This window comes from Clupea harengus, chromosome 13, assembly GCF_900700415.2.
Source record: "Clupea harengus chromosome 13, Ch_v2.0.2, whole genome shotgun sequence".
NCBI classification, from domain to species: Eukaryota; Metazoa; Chordata; class Actinopteri; order Clupeiformes; family Clupeidae; genus Clupea; species Clupea harengus.
In genome coordinates this window covers 11,052,716-11,070,427 of record NC_045164.1, presented here as the reverse complement: position 1 = coordinate 11,070,427, position 17,712 = coordinate 11,052,716, and the positions used below count along the sequence as shown (strand labels likewise).

General features: G+C 47.3%; 1 protein-coding gene across 11 annotated transcripts in view; it reads left to right on the top strand.

Annotated features, from left to right (window-relative positions):
* Positions 1 to 17,712, top strand: part of dst (dystonin) — a 127,423-nt gene that overhangs the window by 81,617 nt on the left and 28,094 nt on the right. For 9 of the 11 annotated variants that reach the window (XM_031579604.2, XM_031579600.2, XM_031579601.2 and 6 more), the window contains 16 exons: positions 173 to 329; positions 1,301 to 1,427; positions 1,640 to 1,696; positions 2,285 to 2,523; positions 2,946 to 3,075; positions 3,495 to 3,694; positions 3,999 to 4,494; positions 5,047 to 6,515; positions 13,681 to 13,842; positions 14,072 to 14,242; positions 15,117 to 15,283; positions 15,483 to 15,642; positions 15,901 to 16,227; positions 16,410 to 16,494; positions 16,633 to 16,874; positions 17,283 to 17,489. In XM_031579604.2, coding sequence (XP_031435464.1) covers positions 173 to 329; positions 1,301 to 1,427; positions 1,640 to 1,696; positions 2,285 to 2,523; positions 2,946 to 3,075; positions 3,495 to 3,694; positions 3,999 to 4,494; positions 5,047 to 6,515; positions 13,681 to 13,842; positions 14,072 to 14,242; positions 15,117 to 15,283; positions 15,483 to 15,642; positions 15,901 to 16,227; positions 16,410 to 16,494; positions 16,633 to 16,874; positions 17,283 to 17,489 — 4,396 coding nt within the window. The remainder of the gene's footprint in view (positions 1 to 172; positions 330 to 1,300; positions 1,428 to 1,639; positions 1,697 to 2,284; positions 2,524 to 2,945; positions 3,076 to 3,494; positions 3,695 to 3,998; positions 4,495 to 5,046; positions 6,516 to 13,680; positions 13,843 to 14,071; positions 14,243 to 15,116; positions 15,284 to 15,482; positions 15,643 to 15,900; positions 16,228 to 16,409; positions 16,495 to 16,632; positions 16,875 to 17,282; positions 17,490 to 17,712) is intronic. The other 2 variants (XM_031579602.2, XM_031579606.2) reach the window with 1 other exon arrangement.

The window sequence follows — 17,712 nt, the reverse complement described above, 5'->3', positions numbered from 1 at the left end:
TTTTGCTTGAATTTCTGTCATAAAACACAGCAATATGTAGTTTCAGATGTCTGCACAGTGACCTCAGATAGCTCTTTGGGTTGAAAAGTGAGGGTTTGTTTGGAGTCTGAGGAGCAGACTATACCATTATGTGTGTGCGCATGTCGTGGTAAATACCAATTTTTTTGTCCAGACGGGAGGAGGTTACGTCATGCCAAGACCAGCTGGGCCAGTTCAAAGCAGCAGCAGGAGCCCTGATAAAGTGGCTGGAGGAGACGACAGGGAAAGTGCCAGTGGTTCAGCCCAACTGCGGCGAGAAGGGCCTGGGAAAGGCCCTGAAAAAAGTCAATGTGAGTGGAGCCGGACCCTCAGTCCAGTCTGTGCACAGGACCTTTCACTTTTTTATGAATTTTGGGTCCCCTCAACAGATACATGTGTTGATATTGTATTTAGCACCAACCAACCATTCATCCATGGTAGGTTTTTTTTTTTTTTTAAGGAATTATATGAAAGAAGAATGATATTTTTGTTAGGTATATACTGTAGGTATATAATATAAGTATTTAATAAAAACATTTTTTATTGATTTATGACTTCATTATAAAGAAGCAGACCAGTGGACATCATGCCTTGACCATTGTTTGTTTGTATTTTCATCAACTGGTTTATATTTAGGAGTCCAAATAACAGATTTTAGAATAATTACCACGTGAATATACCTCAGGAGAAACGTCATCTTAGTGAAATACAGCAGTGTGCTCAGTAGTTCAATTCATCGTTCTGGTTGTTTAGAGGCCTCATGCCAGAGAAATGAGAAGAGGTGTTTTTCATCAGTGTGGGGAAGGACAAGATAACAGCTACTCCCAACCTTCAGAATTCCCCAAACGAAGATGAACTGTTACATGACCCCAAAAAACAAGAAGATTAAAGGCATAGTAGTAATGAACCAAAAATATCTAGGTCGTAAATCAAAGACAAGAATAAGAGCTTCCTCTCTCTCTCTCTCTCTCTCTAGAGGCCAATTTGAATATTTAGAAATATGCAAGAAATAATGTGATTGCTCTCAGTATTGTAAGTTATTTGAATAATAATTTTTAAAAAGAATCTGAAATTGCTCAGATATTTTCAGGGAGAGAATTCGATCTCCAAGAATTCTATTCTCTCCTCTCATGGCCTGACCAGAGCTGTTGTTGGAAATAACTCATACACGCTGCCATTTAAGCCCTCCCTTGAACCATAATTTACGTTTGAACATATTGAAGATATTTCAGACATTTTTTGTGTGTGAGGTGTTTTATAGCACTCATTATTCCCTTCTCAGGCCCTGCTGGAAGAATGGACCTCCAAAGCTCCCATGGTCCAGGATATAAATAGCAATGGCTCTGCTCTGTGTAGCCTCATCAATGTTTTGACATCCCCAGCCAAGGCCAAAAGCCATCCCAAATCAGGTACTGCCAACATGTAGTTGAAATAGCTTGAATGCTTTTGAATTGCAGGTTTCTACCTGCTTTTATGACCTGGTCTGCAGTGGTCTCCCAGAGCTCTTTGGTTGCCAGCGCCTTGGGAGTGTGTTGATGTCTAATACAGCTTTTGCATTATGTGTCTGCTTTTCATCTCACAATCGAGGCATGGTTTGTTCTGGTTTTCTTTTGTTTCGTAGGATCAGCTGTTACTAATGGCTCCGGACCAGGATCGCATGCTTATTTAACCAATAAAGGTAAATGCATTCTTTTTCAGAGAAGTGAGATATTGAACTTGCTCTGCTGGTAAAGCAACACCACTAGGATCATGGGTTCCATCTCAGAGATTACTCATACTTATGGAGCCCACGATCTTGGTGGTGTGCTGTGAAGTACGTGTCTTTGAAGAAAATGAATGAATAAATTAAAGAATATCAAAAGTGATTATAGACATGTACAGCACTTGAGTACATATTACTGCAGATTCACTCACTATCCTGAAGACATGTACAGCACCTTAGTACATATTACTGCAGATTCACTCACTATCCTGAAGACATGTACAGCACTTGAGTACATATTACTGCAGATTCACTAACTATCCTGTGTTGTCAGCATGGTGCTTAAACGTGTGGAGGTTGTGTGGCTTTCTGTTCTGTCTCATCTCTGCGTCCCCCCACTCTGTCTAAACCTCACTGAGATGTAAACCAGCGGGTTTACATACGACGTGTTTGCCCCCCCACCCCTGGGCCAGCTGTTTACAGCACAAGCCCTACAGCACGGCGGGTTGAGGTTTTGAGATGTTTGACGGGGCCGTTTCTGGTGTCTGGTGAAACCACCCACAGAGCTGATGGTGGTGCAGCAGAGTATGGCCCATGTCAGCGAGGGCTACGGGGCCCTGGGGGAGCTGCTGAGGGCCAAGGAGGCCGAGCTCAGCCAAGCGCACGGGGACATGCGGGAGGCGCGGGTGCAGGGTGGTGCCATGAAGACGTGGCTGGAGGACATGAAGAAGACGGCAGCGTCCTCGAGGGCCGCTGGGGCTGCTGGGAAAGACTCAGTCAAAGCGCAGATGGAACAACAAAAGGTACGATAGGCAAAAACTGTGTGGATTTACAGATATGCTGTACACAGCACTACACACTTCTCATGCTGATACTGGGGTGGCGGGGTGGGTTAACATGAAGACAGGGCACATCCACTGTCTGCCTCACTAACAAGGTAGATTGCATGTCCCTGGTAAACAAGGCCGTGATAAACCCCATTGGTGCTGTTTATGAATGGTCAGTGCCACTGATCCTAAATCAGTTTCATACAAAGATAACCCATAGACAGATAATGTACTGTACTTGATTAAAAGGGCTCTTTCGATTTCAACCTGTCGTTTTTGAGTGGTGTGCAGCCAGTGTCTCCTGAATGACCCAATTCAAAGTTAAAACAACAAAAAAAAGAGACAGATAACACTTTGATCCGCATCCCTGATTTTAGAGTGTATTTGTAATCCGTCAGGCCTTTGAAGATGGTTTGAAGCAAAAACAGGCAGAGCTCCAGCCACTGAGAGAGAAGCTTCTTCAGCTGATCGAGCAGCACCCTGACTCACCCGAAGCAGCCAAATGGAAACAGATGCTGGCTGAGATAGGTATGCGCCGTCCATCTCCCACTTCATCAATCTCCTGTGCACATTGTAGGCCTTTGCCAGGTACCAGCTCATAGACTTCACTCCATCTTCAGTGCTGCGTTCGCAGAACTCAGAGGCAACGAGAAGGAAATGACACTTTGAGATTGGCGGGAGTGTCTAGGGGTCAACCCTCCTCCAGTCCGTCTGATGCTGTGCATCTTTTTAAGTGTCAGTCTTATCTAAACAGTCATGGGAGGATGGTGGATGTGTTACAGATGAAAACATTTACTAGGATTAGCCACAGGCAAAAAAGAACACTACTACCCTCTCCCGTACTTATTCTGGTTCAGTTTGTCCTCCTCTGGCTTTTATCAGTCAGCTGAATGTGCTGTGAGGGGGAGTGTTACTGAGAGGTGTTTATTGTGTTCCCGACACCCCAGATGCAGCGTGGGAAGAGGTGAGCGGCTCTGTGGAGGACAGGAAGCAGCACCTGGAGGAGTCGTCCCGGATGCTGGAGCTCTTCCAGACAGCCGAGCCACAACTCCGCCAGTGGCTTCAGGAGAAGGAGCTGATGGCCGGTGTGCTGGGGCCGCTGTCTGTGGACCCCAACATGCTCAAAATGCAGAAGCAGCAAGTCCAGGTGATAATCAGCTGAGATGACTGTGTTGGGAAGATTTGAATTTGATACCATAGCTGCTCTTGGTAGCTACAAATATTCAGCAAAACCCTTGACTCAATTAGCTTCATGTACAGTATTAATGTGGTGAAATAAAGTATAATTGTGATGCAAAGGCCTAGCTAAAAACATTAAACAGAAGCCATTGCAAAATAAACTTGATGTCTAATACAGATCCTATGGAAAAGCTTAATATGCAATTTTTTTAAGATCAAAGATGTTATTCTATATTGTGCCTCTCTTGTAATGTTCTGAATATCCCATTTAGATTCTCCTTAAGGAGTTTGACAGCCGCAAACCCCAGTATGACCAGCTGAATGAGGCTGCGGCAGCCATCTTGAAATCGGCGGGTGCAAAGGATCCATCAGCTGGGACGGTGAAGGAGCAGCTGGCATCCATCACCCAGAAATGGCAGGACCTAACCGGGCAGCTGGGCCAGCGCGCCGGCCTCATCGACCAGGCGGCGGACAAGACGGCCCAGTTTCAGGAGCTGCTGCGGGGCCTCTCTGAGAGCGCCGGCGCCCTGGAGGCCCAACTGGAGGGCCAGCAGGCCCTAAGCTCGCAACCCGACGCCGTCAGGAAGCAGTTGGAGGCCACCAATGACATCCTGGCCCGCCTGCGGGACGAAAGGAAGAGGCTGAAAGAGGCGGAAGGGCTGTGTGGTGAGCTCTCGGCTCTCGTGGCCGAGGAGTACCTCCGGGCCGACCTCAGCAAGCAATTAGAAGGCATCACCAAGCCGTTTAAGGTTCTGGAGGACAAAGCAGGTGGGTCGCTTCTCACCTCACTTCAACTCCGTGGAGTTTTTTAAAGAACTTTGCCTGGGAAGTGTTTGACTAGACACCCTCCTTTTGGAGTGATCAAAACATTATTTAAGTTTCCACAGATATATTCCAGACAGATAAACAATAGATTCCAGTTATTTTAAAAAGACCTAAGGTCAAATAGTCATTAGTATTCTGTCACAGTGTTTGCTTTCACTCCCAGTGGTTAATGCCGTAATTGTTATGACTGTAATGACAAGTGCTTTTAAGCACACAGAAGCATATGCTTCGTTGTCTAGGCACTTCTGAATGGTTTTCCATGTCTAGTTGGCTTGCTCCCGCTTCATAGGTTATGCACGTGGTGTGGAAACTTAAAAACACTGTTCTATGTAGCAGTTTGTCCTCAATTGCATGTTGAATGGTTTTCTCCTCAAAGCTTCTCGATGTCTCAAAGCTGCGTAACTTCACATCTTCCAGACTGATAATTTATTTTTAGTAGTTTTAAGTTGAATTAACAATGACAGTTTTTTTTGTTTCAACTCGTTCTTTTTCTAGGTAAGCGCATTCAGCAGCTCAACTCTGCCTTTGCCAGCTCGCAACAGTTCCACCAGATGTCCAAAGACTTCCAGGGCTGGCTGGACGAGAAGCTGCAGGAGCAGTCCGGGCCCCAGCCCCTCTCAGCCAAAGCCGAGGCTCTGCAGCAGAGCATCCAGGAGCACAGCAGCGTCCAGAAGGCGCTGAGTGAACAGGAGGAACCGTACGGCACCATCATGAGGGAGGGCGAGGCCCTCCTCCAGAGCACTGAGGGGGCCGAGAAAGTGGCCCTGCAGGGCCAACTCTCCACCCTCAAGTCCAACTGGGAAGACGTGAAGAAGACCTCGGCAGAGAGAGGGGAGAAGCTCCAGGGGGCTCTGCATCTGGCGCAGAAGTATGGTGAGCAGGCGGAGAAGCTGAACACCTGGCTGCAGGAGAGCGATGGCGGGAATGGCAGGGTGAGGCTCAGCGCGAGCCCCGCGGAGGTAGAGAGCTCCCTCGCGCAGGTGAAGGCCATCCAGAAGGACGTGGACAAACACCGCGGCCAGGTGGAGCTGCTCAAGACAGCCGCTGACAACCTCCTGGAGGTGGCCACCGTGGACGGCGAGACCGTAAAGGAGGAGAGAGCCGCCATTGAGAAGAACGTGGAGAAGTTGAGCGAGGACTTGCAGAGCAAGAAGGAGTCACTGGAGAAGCTGGCGCAGAAGCTGAAGGAGTTTGCAGACACTCAGAAACAGGCCAAGGAACAGCTGGAAGGGGCAAGGAAACAGCTGGAGAGCCACTCCACCCTGGGAAACCAGGCCTACAGCAACAAGAACCTGAGCAACATGAAGGCTCAGCAGAAGACGCTAGCCGAGGTGCAGCAGCAGGTCCAGCAACTCACGAGCCTCGCCCAGGGCCTGGTGGTGGACGTGCCAGAAGCGGATGGAGTCACTGACCTCCTACTCCAAGCCGACAGCCTGGAGACGGAGCACGGCTCCGTCAGCAAAGAGGTGGATGGGGTCTGCTCCACCCTGGAGGGCAAGCTGCAGGGCATTGGACAGTTCCAGAACAGCATCCGTGAGATGTTCACCAGCTTCGCCGACCTGGACGACGAGCTGGACAGCATGTCGCCAGTCGCCCGCGACCTGGAGGCGATACAAGTGCAGAAGGACACCATCCAAGGCTTCGTCGGAAGACTGCAGGAGCTGATGTCCAATTCAACCAACGCCAAGGACAGTTGCAAGAAGATGCTGGAGACGGAGGCCTCGCCGGACCTGCTCGGCGTCAAGAGGGACCTGGAGACGCTGAGTAAGCAGAGCGGCAAGCTGATGGACCGCGCCCGGGGCAGGGAGGAGCAGGTGGAGGGCACCCTCGGCCGCATGGGCGAGCTGTACCAGAAGCTGCAGGACTTCACCGGCAAACTGAAGGAGGCGGAGGAACAAGAGGACTCCCAGGGGCCTGTTGGCATGGAAACGGATGTCATTAACCAGCAGCTGGAGTCATTCAAGGTAAGATGGCTAACGCAGTGAGAGTGAAAGTGCATGGGAATGTTGGACTGCTGGGAAAGTTCAATGTTGTGTTTTTGTTTTTTGGCAGAATATAATAGGAAAGCAGCAAATATGAAATGGCTGGAAAGAAATATGCACAACTTATCCTGTCAGAGCTTGGAAAGATATTTACTACCCTAAAGTAATGCTGAACATGGAATACTAAGCAATGCTGTGAAGGTTTTTATTATTTATTGTTAATGACAATAATTCACTCTCAGATTTGCATTTTTTCTTTCCAAAAGTAGGCCTGTTGAGTTGTCACACACCATATTTCCTTTTTTTTGGGTGATTATGTCACTGACCATGCTGAAATTACTCAGCAGAATATTGAGCATGTGTGTGTACGTATGTGTGTGTATGTGTGTACGTGTGTGTGTGTGTGTGGTGGGGGGATTGCATGTTCAGCGTTGGTTGGTTTGGTGAGCAGCTGGCACTAACAAAAGAGACCCGGCTCATGAGCCCTTTGTTGTGGGTGACCAAGAAGCCAGCTGGGGGCCAGTGGGGTGTGGTGTGTTTCATGGGCCCCCGTGAAAGGTTGGGGGCCGGCGAGGGGGAGGGCTCCTACTCGACCCTCTGTTGAAGAGAGCTGGGGCATGGCAGCCCATCCGCCCGCAGTGCTTTGAGGGGTGAAAAGGCTGACTGTTTCATTATTTAACCCACCAGCTAATTTGGTAGCTGCCCAAAGCATCTGTTCTTGTTATCTCCACGAGAGCTTCTTTCAAACCCAGCCCTTTTAGAAAAAAAGTTTTCATTGCATTTTTGCTTAATGAAAGCAATTTAGTTATTCAGGGTTATTTTTGGTATTTTTCATATAAGCTAGCAAAGTTTTATTTTTCTGTATTATATAAGGTACAATATGTAGTTTGTGTTGTAAAAAATAAAAATACTCCTAGACCTACAGTCATGCGGTTTGAGGAGAAAATGTAAAGAGAATGTTTAACAACACTCTTTACAGAGCTTGTTTCTCTTTATATACATTTTGTACATGATGCATTTTCCCGTAAAAACATACATGCAAAAGAATGGTCTAAAATGGCAACATATACAGAATGCATTTGAATATTCAGAAAGCTTATTTTCATTGCGCATTACATATTTGTGGCAAAACTAGCGAAAAACACCACATCTTGCGTCGTTAATTGCGAAGAGCCACACCTTTTGTGCATCAAATCAATTTGGTCATAACTGAATTAGCTCAAACGAAGTTATACAGAACGAAAACAAGAGAACCAGCGAACTGCACCCACAGTGCACCCACAGACCGTTTCTCTTGAATCTGAGAGAAGTCCTGCTGCTACGTTGCCATATTGCTGGTCAAGGGGTGGTTATGGTGGCAGTAATTCACTTCACGTCAGTACACATCAAAGGGCTCCTGACTGTGCACACGCTACTGCCAGTTTAGGGGTTTGAGGGAGGGTGTGGGGATCAGCTGAGAGAGGGCGGCCCCTCCCACTTTGCCTGTGTGGAATAGTTGACGCGGCGTGGCCTCTGAAAAGAACAGGGACGGACACATCTGCCTCTGACCCTGTCAACTCTAAATCCCTTGTCATGAAGTCATGTTATGATGATATTGAATCATGTAACACCAGTGTTGTCCCCTGAGTTCATCTCACAGTGTGATTTGAACATGGCCTCTTATATAACAGCTCCGCTTTTACTAAAGGAACTCTTAAGAGGCGACCACAAAGCTTCCTCAGACCGGTGGAGAATGGAGTATAACAGAAAGACAAATCGTCTGTTTACTATATCATTACCAGATAAAAGGAGGATAACCATTATCAAGACTTACAATATATTGGGATAAAAAGGCTTTAAAAGCCTTTAAATGCCTTTGGAGTTGATGAAAGAGGCTTAACCTATTTTTGGGTTTGGGATATTAAAATGGTTATTTATGTCACAAGGATAACAAAATCTGCGCATCACCAGAAACAATGAGCAGATAAGAGGACAAAACAATAGAATTGGAATTTCTACACATGAAATCAGTGTTTTATTTTTTAATTCAGAGTTGCTTATTTCTTTTTATCTGTGTCAGTCTTGTCAGCGGAGAGGGATTGAAAGGTTGCCGTCTCTGGCATTGAAAAGGATCATCTGTGACTGAGTAGGGGCCCCATGCTGGCTCACCCACTCTCATTGTCTCACGTCCACAAGGGCCAGATAGGCAGGGCCCTTGTTCCTACCTCAGCTGCAGTGAGACAGATCAGCATTGTTCTCATGTGGGACTCTATTCTACTCCAGAGAATTGCCCCGATCACTTATCTATCAAAAAGAGGCTTTTGTGCTTCTTCATTTTGTGGTATTGCAATTTAGTTTTTCGGTTGTATTTTTTTAAGGCGTCAGACCGAGAATATCTCGTTTTCTTTTTTTTTATTGTGTTATTTTGCTTCATTCCCTTGATTCTGAAGTGGTTATCAGCAGAGCTCATGAAGCCAGCGTTGCTAATCGCATTTACGGCCTCTCATTGTCTTGCCGCCACGTTCATTACAGACTTGGCAGAGTGGCGTCAGCTCAGTGTGGTGAAATGAACTCCCCTTTGAAGTCCTCGCTTCTCTCTTGGGTGTTACCATGCTTCTGTCCCACTCTCTTCACACTGGCATTCACGGCTTTGCCACTTCTGAGGGCTCTTGCTAACACAACACACGGCATTATGGGTCACATGAGTGGCAGGGACTGCTGGGTAGATGGAGGTATGGGTGGTGTAGTTTTTTTGAGGGGGGGGTGGGGTGGGGTCTGGCGTCACATCGGTGCCTCCCACGGTGCTTATGGAATTTCCCCTCCCTGAGTCACCATGATTCCTGTCCTCTGAAGGTGAAGGAAAAACAGCCTCTTCTTTTTTAGTTTAGGCCTCAGAGCGGTGCTTACTCACGGCCTCATCTCCAGGCTGTTCACACCACGGGGGAAAAGGAAACGTGAAACCGCTGCTCCCGAAGTTCAGAGTTGGCGTGCGTTATTGTGTCGTGACGCAGTTAACATTTCACCGTGCTCGGGTTGCATGCCATCCCCAACCCAGGGTGTGCTGGACACCTACTGTTTCATAGGTGAATGACCCAGAGCTCTGAGAGCGCCCTGTGTGCAACAATGAGATTTCTTTTCTCTCACTGAAACTAAGTGGTGTCATCTGTTGTGTGGGTGAGCCTCAAGCAGGCGTGTCTGATTGGTGCTCGAACCATGACACACCCTTGTTGTGTGAAAATATACTTTCTGAAATCATAGTTATTGCAAACTTGATTTCAATATTTGATATGAGAAGAACTACTAACATGTGGTTTGTCAGAGTTTGTTTTTTAGCTTTTGTACTTGTTTATACCTGTACTGTCGAACAGTCTGTTATATAACAAATAAGTCGTAAGACAACTTAAGAGAACTGGGAGCTTGTGTTCTAGAGTAAAAAAAGAGACAAATATCCAGCTTTTATTCAATACAGTGCCTGGATTATGGCAGAAAGTCCGAGAGATTCAGTCCCCTCAATATCCCTTTTTCTAAATCCTACAGATCTCTTTAACCACTTATTCCTCTTTGCCTGCTTCAGCCCTTTCCCTCCACGCAGGTTGAGAGGGGTTGCTGTGAATGTCCTAACTGTCTCAGTGTTATCTTCACACGAACAGTTACAGGGCAGAAATGCTTTCTTTTATCATCTCTCTTTCCTACGCTGTGCTTCTCCTGGTGTGTCTCTTGATATCATCAGAAGAAAATAGAAAGGGAGAAAAAGTCTCAGCATGGACTTGGCAGAGGTGCCGGTGTTGAATTACCTGGGACCTGTGCCTCCCTCAGAATTCCAGTGTAATTAGGAGGATCTGCGGTGTCCGCAACAACCCAGCACCGAAAACAGCAGACAGAGAAAACTAGTTTTAGAGAGAGAGAGAGAGAATGAGGGAGAGAGAGAGAATGAGGGAGAGAGAGAGATAGAAAGGGAGTTTGAGAAAGGGAGAGAGAGATGAAGAGACAGAATGACAGTGGGAGCTTTTGGAAATGTGTGTGTGTTTCTTTTTCTGTCTTTTTTTGGGGGGTGGGGTGGGGTGAGGGGGGGTCTGCTAGCCTCTCTCCAGCCAGAGGACTTAGTGAGTACCAATAGTGTTGGAACGCAGTAGATTACTAAGAAGTTATATCATGTGGCCCATGGAGACAGAAGGGGAGAATTAGAGAGAAAGAGAGAGAGAAAAAAGGGTCAAGCGTCCACCAATCAACATGTGCTGGAGCGGACCTCCACACAAACAGAGCCGTGGCAGATGTTGCCTGAATAATGAGCGCAGGGGGGCGGGGCCATTAGTCCACTGCCAGGAGGGTGTCTGTCATTGCCGGGGCAAGCTACGGGAGAGAGAGGGAGGGAGAGAGAGAGAGAGGGAGGGAGAGCGTGAAGAGAGACAGAGAGAGGGGCAGCAGAGGCTTTTTGTTCATCCAGGAGCAGCGACTTCTCTTTGATTGCCCTTTGTTTTTAGTGGATCAGTGGATTTGTACCAGGACATGCCTCTTTGCACTGGAGGAGTCTGTCAACCTCTGTGAGGATTCAGGGATTTGGAAGACCGAAGCACTTTTTTTATGTTTGTTATTTTTTGTGTCTGTCCACGGGATGTTGGAAGTGTGGGACCTGCTACCGGCGGAACAAGCAACAATGAGCAAGTTGTGACAATGGGACGGAATGGGAAAGGACTAAGTGTGGGTTTCTGTGTGGACGTGCTGCTCAGCGGATGGAATATCATGCTGTTGTTCACAAGCATGGCGTCAGTAAGAGAATAAGTCAGCAGAGGTTTCGCTCTATGGAAATATTGTCCAGCGCATTATATATTTTTTAAGTGTTTTGGTATTTTTGTTAATAATTGTAATTATTATAAAAAGTTATTTTTGCTGTATTTATTTTCATACTGTTAGTTTTTGTTTTTATAAATTATCAAAAGCATAGCATGCTATAATGAATATGTATATAATGTCTGAACATACTAAATTCTTATAAGCACCTTAAAGTTTTAAATTGTTATTACTGAATAAGTATGCACTGAAAAGCCATACCTCATGTACTTAATTTTTTACAAATATTTGACAAGATTGAAACCTTAGGTTAGCCTTTAGTTGAGTTAGTTTTGAGGTTGTGAGTTGATAAGATGGGGAAGCCCCTGAGCAGACCCGACTGCCTGCGGCAGAACCCGTCCTGCGTGGGCAAGGGCGAGGACGAAGATCTAAACATTGATGACTGCTACGTGCCTCAAAGGTCCATATATGACACTGTGCGTCTGAACGAGCAGATAGACTCTGGCTCCAAGGGCAGCTTGAGCTCCAGGCACTTGGTGGGCACGTTACCCTACACCCACCGCACGCTGGACCTGAACAGCCTGTGCGGGAACGGCGTCCTCGCCTCGTCCAGCGCCTTTGAGCTCCGGGCCCGGGAGGCAGGCCGCTTTGACGAGCGGGCGGTCTTCGACGGTCTCAAGCTGAACGGCGACGTGATCCGGGGTGCGGGCACCATGCTCCCCAAGAGCCGTGCGTCAGGTGACCGGGGAAAGGAGCAGCCCCAGCACCGGCGTTCCTGGAGGACGTTCGCTCCCACGCACCTGAACGAGTACGCAAGCCGCAGCGGCACGCTGTCCACCGACGGCAGCGCCGACCGCGACCCCCGGTGCGTCCAGAACAACGGCGGCAGGGGCCGCAGCATCACCAACTCGCTCACCTCTGAGGACGACTCGGGCCTGTGCAGCCCTACGGTCGAGAAGGAGAGGCGGAGGCAGCGCGCCCAGCGCCGGGCCGGCCCCGGCACCCGGAGCCTCTCCTCCACGGAGGCCGTGCACGTGTCTGGGGAGCTGAGGCCGGGGAGATCCCTCAGCTCCGGCCAGGAGGAGTTCCCCTTCTCGCCCATTAAGGAGCCAGTGCCTGCATCACGCCTTTATAATGGCAACCCACTGCCGGACACTCATCAGGGCAGGGAGTCATGTGTCATTGACCTCAGCGGAGTGGAGCATACTCTCACTAATGGAGACCGTGCAGATTCAAAGGGATCAATACCTTCAATACCGTCAGGGTCGGGGTCTGGGTCTGGGTCGTCCAGAAGGATTCGTAAAGATAGGCGCTCGCGGACGTTTGCGGGTTATGAGGAGTTACCCACTGTGGAACTACTGGAGGACACTTTGCCTCAGGAGGAGTGCGAATTGATCAGTGTCGTCGTGACGCAGCCAGAGATGTGTTTGGACCGTGGCGAACAGCCTGAACACGGCCTTTCAGAAACAGATGAGAAGTTGTACGACATCGAACACGGATCATCAGAGTACAACATCGCTGACATAGAGGACTTCCTGCTGGCGGTGGCCAATGGCGTCCACCCTATTTACAAACACATGGGAGAGGAGGAGATTGCAAGCATGTTAGCTGCCATCGCTGCGATGGATACGTCCCAGTTGGATTTCACAGGCCTCTGTCCCCCTCAGGTATCCATAAATAGCCTTGTGAGGAAGGCAGGTCCTGACAAGACGAATAACAAATTTCGCTCGATAAATGTGGCACTTCTGATTAGTACTTCCTGGGAGCCGGGTCTGTGATGGCCCCGGTTATATCAGATTACAAGATGGCTGAATTGGGTTTGGGGCACTTGCCAGCCGGTGACTCAGTGATCCTGTGCAGCTGTGCTGTAGCTAACTACAGCAGCCCCTGCCTGGATTCTGCTACCCTGTGATATAGTGCTTGTTATGACCACACTCTAACATGGTGTAATGACAATGGGCTATATTTGGCAAGGGTGAAAGTAACAGAGGGCTTTAAACTGGCAGTGGCCATGCAGTCTTTTCTCACTGAATAGTGAAGGGACACTTGTAAAGATCTAAACACATTTTATAAGCAAAAAAAAAAAGGGGAAATACAAACTGTTCCATAAAAGAGTTTATGAAATGGGTTTTGTATTTTTCTATCTAATGTAGGTCTTGTTTTATAACATGATACTTCATGACTTGAATGTGGCTGTTGGTAAGATATTGGTTGAAAGCAAACTTTTCCTTTTTTAGATGTAGCACCATCCAGTTGAAAGAACCCCTAGGCATCACTTCAAAACTGAACTGAACGTTCAGTTCTAATCTAGTTTGTCTGGTTTGTCAACATATGAGAAAAGAAAGCAGCACCTAATGAAAGTCATATTTGCTAATTACAGGTATTCCAGAAAGATTCAATTGAGACATTACAGACCCAGTTGCAAGACCTGAACTGGATTGGCCAGGGACTCATTCAGAACGCTGCCAAAGAGACCAGTACCAAGACTTTGGAGGATAACTTAGAGGATGTCAACGGTAGATGGAACACCCTCAACAAGAAGGTGAGATATTATTATTAACCTTTCCACTGATTACTTGACTGAGGTAAAATACAGAGGAGGTTTTTGGAACTCAAATATTTCTCATCGCTGTTCATTGGATTCTTTGCCTAATCATCCTTTTAATGCAGTTTTACTTGAAACACAAACAGCTGTTACAGTAGCTTTTTTTCAGTGATGCATAAGCTTCTTCAGTGAACTGTAAATGTAAATGCACAAACTTGTATCGCAGGTCGCAGAGCGCTCAGCGCAGCTGCACGAGGCCCTGTTGCATTGTGGGAGGTTCCAGGATGCCCTGGAGTCCCTGCTCAGCTGGCTGATGGACACAGAGGAGCTGGTGGCCAATCAGAAGCCTCCATCTGCCGAATTCAAAGTGGTCAAGGCCCAAATACAAGAGCAGAAAGTGAGTGCCTAAATGTTTTTGCACGGTATTGTTTTAACATATGTAAGTACAAAGTAGGCCCATTCATTTTGTATAGACTACCTATTTTTGTCTACAAACTATTTGTTGACCCTCTGTTTACAGTACTTGATTATCCATTTTAACTTGCATACAATTTTACATGCCACTGCGTGAAGGTGTTTGAGCTAGGGGCCGCACAGGTACATCATTTTAGAAACCGAGTAATCGTTTACTGAAAAACTCAAGTACTCTGAAATCTGGTCATCGTTAGTAAGCCCAACCGATAAAAAAGATTAAAAGAGTCATTTGCTAGTATCTTTTTTCTTTAACAACATTCATTTGTTGAGCCACATTAGTGTAGTAGCCTAGTCTATTATATGACAGATTCGATGTTTCAGCCATCCTTGAGTAATCCATCCACAACTCACAATTACTGCACATTTATTTTAACAACAGTCTGTTTTATCAAAAAACTCCCACCTTTTCTACTGTCACCATCCTTCCTCTTGTGTAAAACTATTATGTGGTGTGGGCAATATTTTCACAGAGACAAACCAGTTCAGAAATGAAACACTTCTCAAAAACACTTCTCATCAACTCATCTTTTCTGCTCTGAACTCCCTTCAAAACCTCTTTCACTCTCCTGACAGACAAAGCCATGTGGGAAATATAGTCAATTTTTGGACAACAACAAGGAACAATCTATAGGAACGGACCCATTTTAAGTTCTTACACTAGCATCATGCGATCAAGATGTTAATGGAGAAACTTGATGATTGATGAGCAGCTCGATTACTCAAATACTCATACTCTGTATATCCCCTAGTTTGGACCACATTGCTTAATAACATGTCTGTGATTTCCCCCTGATCAGCTCTTGCAGAGGCTGCTAGATGACCGGCGGCCCACCGTGGAGCTGATTAAGAAGGAAGCAGGGAAGGTGGCTGAGCTGGCGGAGACAGAGGACAAGGAGAAGATCAGCAGGGAGGTGGAGGGCCTGGGGCAGAGGTGGGATGGCCTACTGAAGAAAGCAGAGAGCAGGTAATCTAACACCCCTCTGTTATTCAGAATAGGACCACGTTAGATACATGGTTTATTCATTGATGGATGGATTGATAGTGTGTTTCATCTGTTTTGTAAATCATTTCTAAAATGATCACACACTGACAATATAGTATATGCATATGTTTGTTACATGTGCCCTATACGTAAAACACCCTTGTACACACCCCCTACACAGACACAAGCAGCTGGAGAGCACCCTGGTCGTGGCTCAGCAGTTCCATGAGACGCTGGAGCCCCTGTCTGAGTGGCTGATGGCCACAGAGAAGCGCCTGGCCAACTCAGAGCCCATCGGCACCCAGACAACCAAACTGGAGGAGCAGATCTCCCAGCATAAGGTACGGGAGCACCCCCCCATTACGATCCTTTCCCCTCAACCCATCATGTGTTATGGTTTTTCACTCGTCTTTCGTTGGACTTCAGTTACGTACGTCTGCTCATGTTTTTGCCTTCTTATGATTTCATATTGTTTCAGTTCATGCATCGATCATCACCTCATTTTTAGTTTGCCTTTGTTTTTGTTTTTGTTGTTTTTGTTCGCTCCCCCCCCCCCCCCCCCCTGTCTCTTATGTTCCGACTCCCTCATGGGTATTCAGACCCTTGAGGAGGGTGTCATGGGTCACAGTAAAGACCTGTACCAGACCATCAGCCTGGGTCAGAGCCTCAGGGCGGTCAGCAGCACGGACGATAGGGAGCTGGTGCAGACGCGTCTAGACGCCACCCAGACGGGCTTCATCGAGCTGCAGGAGCGCTGCCGGCGCAAGGCCCAGCTCCTGCAGCAGGCCCTGGCAAACGCACAGCTCTTTGGCGAGGACGAGGTGGCGCTCATGAACTGGCTCAGCGAGGTGCACGGCCGGCTGAGTGAGGTCTCCGTGCAGGACCACACGGTGGAAGTGCTCCAGATCCAGAACGACGAACAACTGGTAGCGTAGCCACCTCCCCCCACCCCCCACCCCATTCAGGCATTCCATTTGAACTTGAGTTTGCTTATACATCTTTGTTTATTTGTTTATCTATCCAGTGGTTTATTTGTTTATCTGCCAGTTAATTTGTGTATGATCTGTACTGGTGATGGACGGTTGCTGAGGCTGTTTTCCCTCCTTAGGCTCTTCATGAAGACATCCAGCTTAGGAAACAGAACGTTGATCAGGCCATTTCCAATGGCATGGAACTTCTGAAACAGACCACAGGTAAGGCATCCAGTCTAGAATCTAGAACATTGAGGGAGTATCTTAAGAAAATACATCACAGTATATAGTCCTCTTTCATGAATGAATTATGAATAGAGAAAAGTCTTAACAGAGAGAAATATTGCTTCTTTGCTACAGGGGATGAGGTGGTTGTCATACAAGGCAAGCTGGATGGAATTAAGACGAGATATGGAGAGATTAACACCATGAGTAACAATGTGACGAAGACTCTGGAGCAGGCTCTCTCTCTGGCCTCCAAGCTGGAACACACCAATGAGGACCTGACCTCCTGGCTGGATAAGGTGGAGTCAGAACTGGAGGTCTTTGGGACCCAGGAACCAGTGGGAGAGCAGCTGACTCAGGTGCAGGAGAGGAGAAAAGTAAGTCTGAAGTTGCCCTCTCACTGAGCATATAGCACAGTTAGCATCTAGGCTAAAACATACCCATCATACACAGGTCACATGCACTGTTAGGTGTAAGCTGACGGTCTAATAAATTGGGCCAGTTATGTGCGTCATATCCTTTGCTTAAGCTTCCTGCTCATTTAGCCCAACACCACGTCAAGGATAGCTTGTGTGAAATCACTTATCACAATCACTTATTGTGTGAATAAAGCAATGCAGTCATTACGTTACAGTGCACAACAGCTATGCTCAATTATCACTGATAATGCGATCAGTAATCTCAAACAAATGTACTGCGAACAGAGGAGATGATGTTATGACTGTGGAAAGAGTAAACAATGATGGTGAATGCTGCCAGATTCTAATGATTTCCTGTTTCCCCAGGCGCTCCTGAAGGAGGTCCAAGGACACAAGCCCCAGGTGGAAAGCCTGAACGAGGTGAGCAGCTCCCTGATGGAGCTCGTGCCCTGGCGCGCTCGCGAGGGCCTCGACAAGATGGTCACCGAGGTCAACGACCGCTACAAGCTGGCCGGCGACGCCATTGCCCAGCGCGTGGACGCCATTGGTGCCGCCATATTGAAGTCCCAGCAGGTAAGCTTTCGCATAAGCTCAGTTTCGCCACACTCTAAAATACATACGCCCCTAAAACAAAATGGCACCACCATTCATTCACAAGCACTGAACAAAGGGCTCCTCAGAGCAGCATGCTAATTGCTGTTCTGGGTAATAGGAGCTATTATGATGATAATTCCATCTGCTTTGAGGACTGTTGTGCCTGGTTAGCCCCCCTGGGAAATTGCTGTAGTTTAGCTGT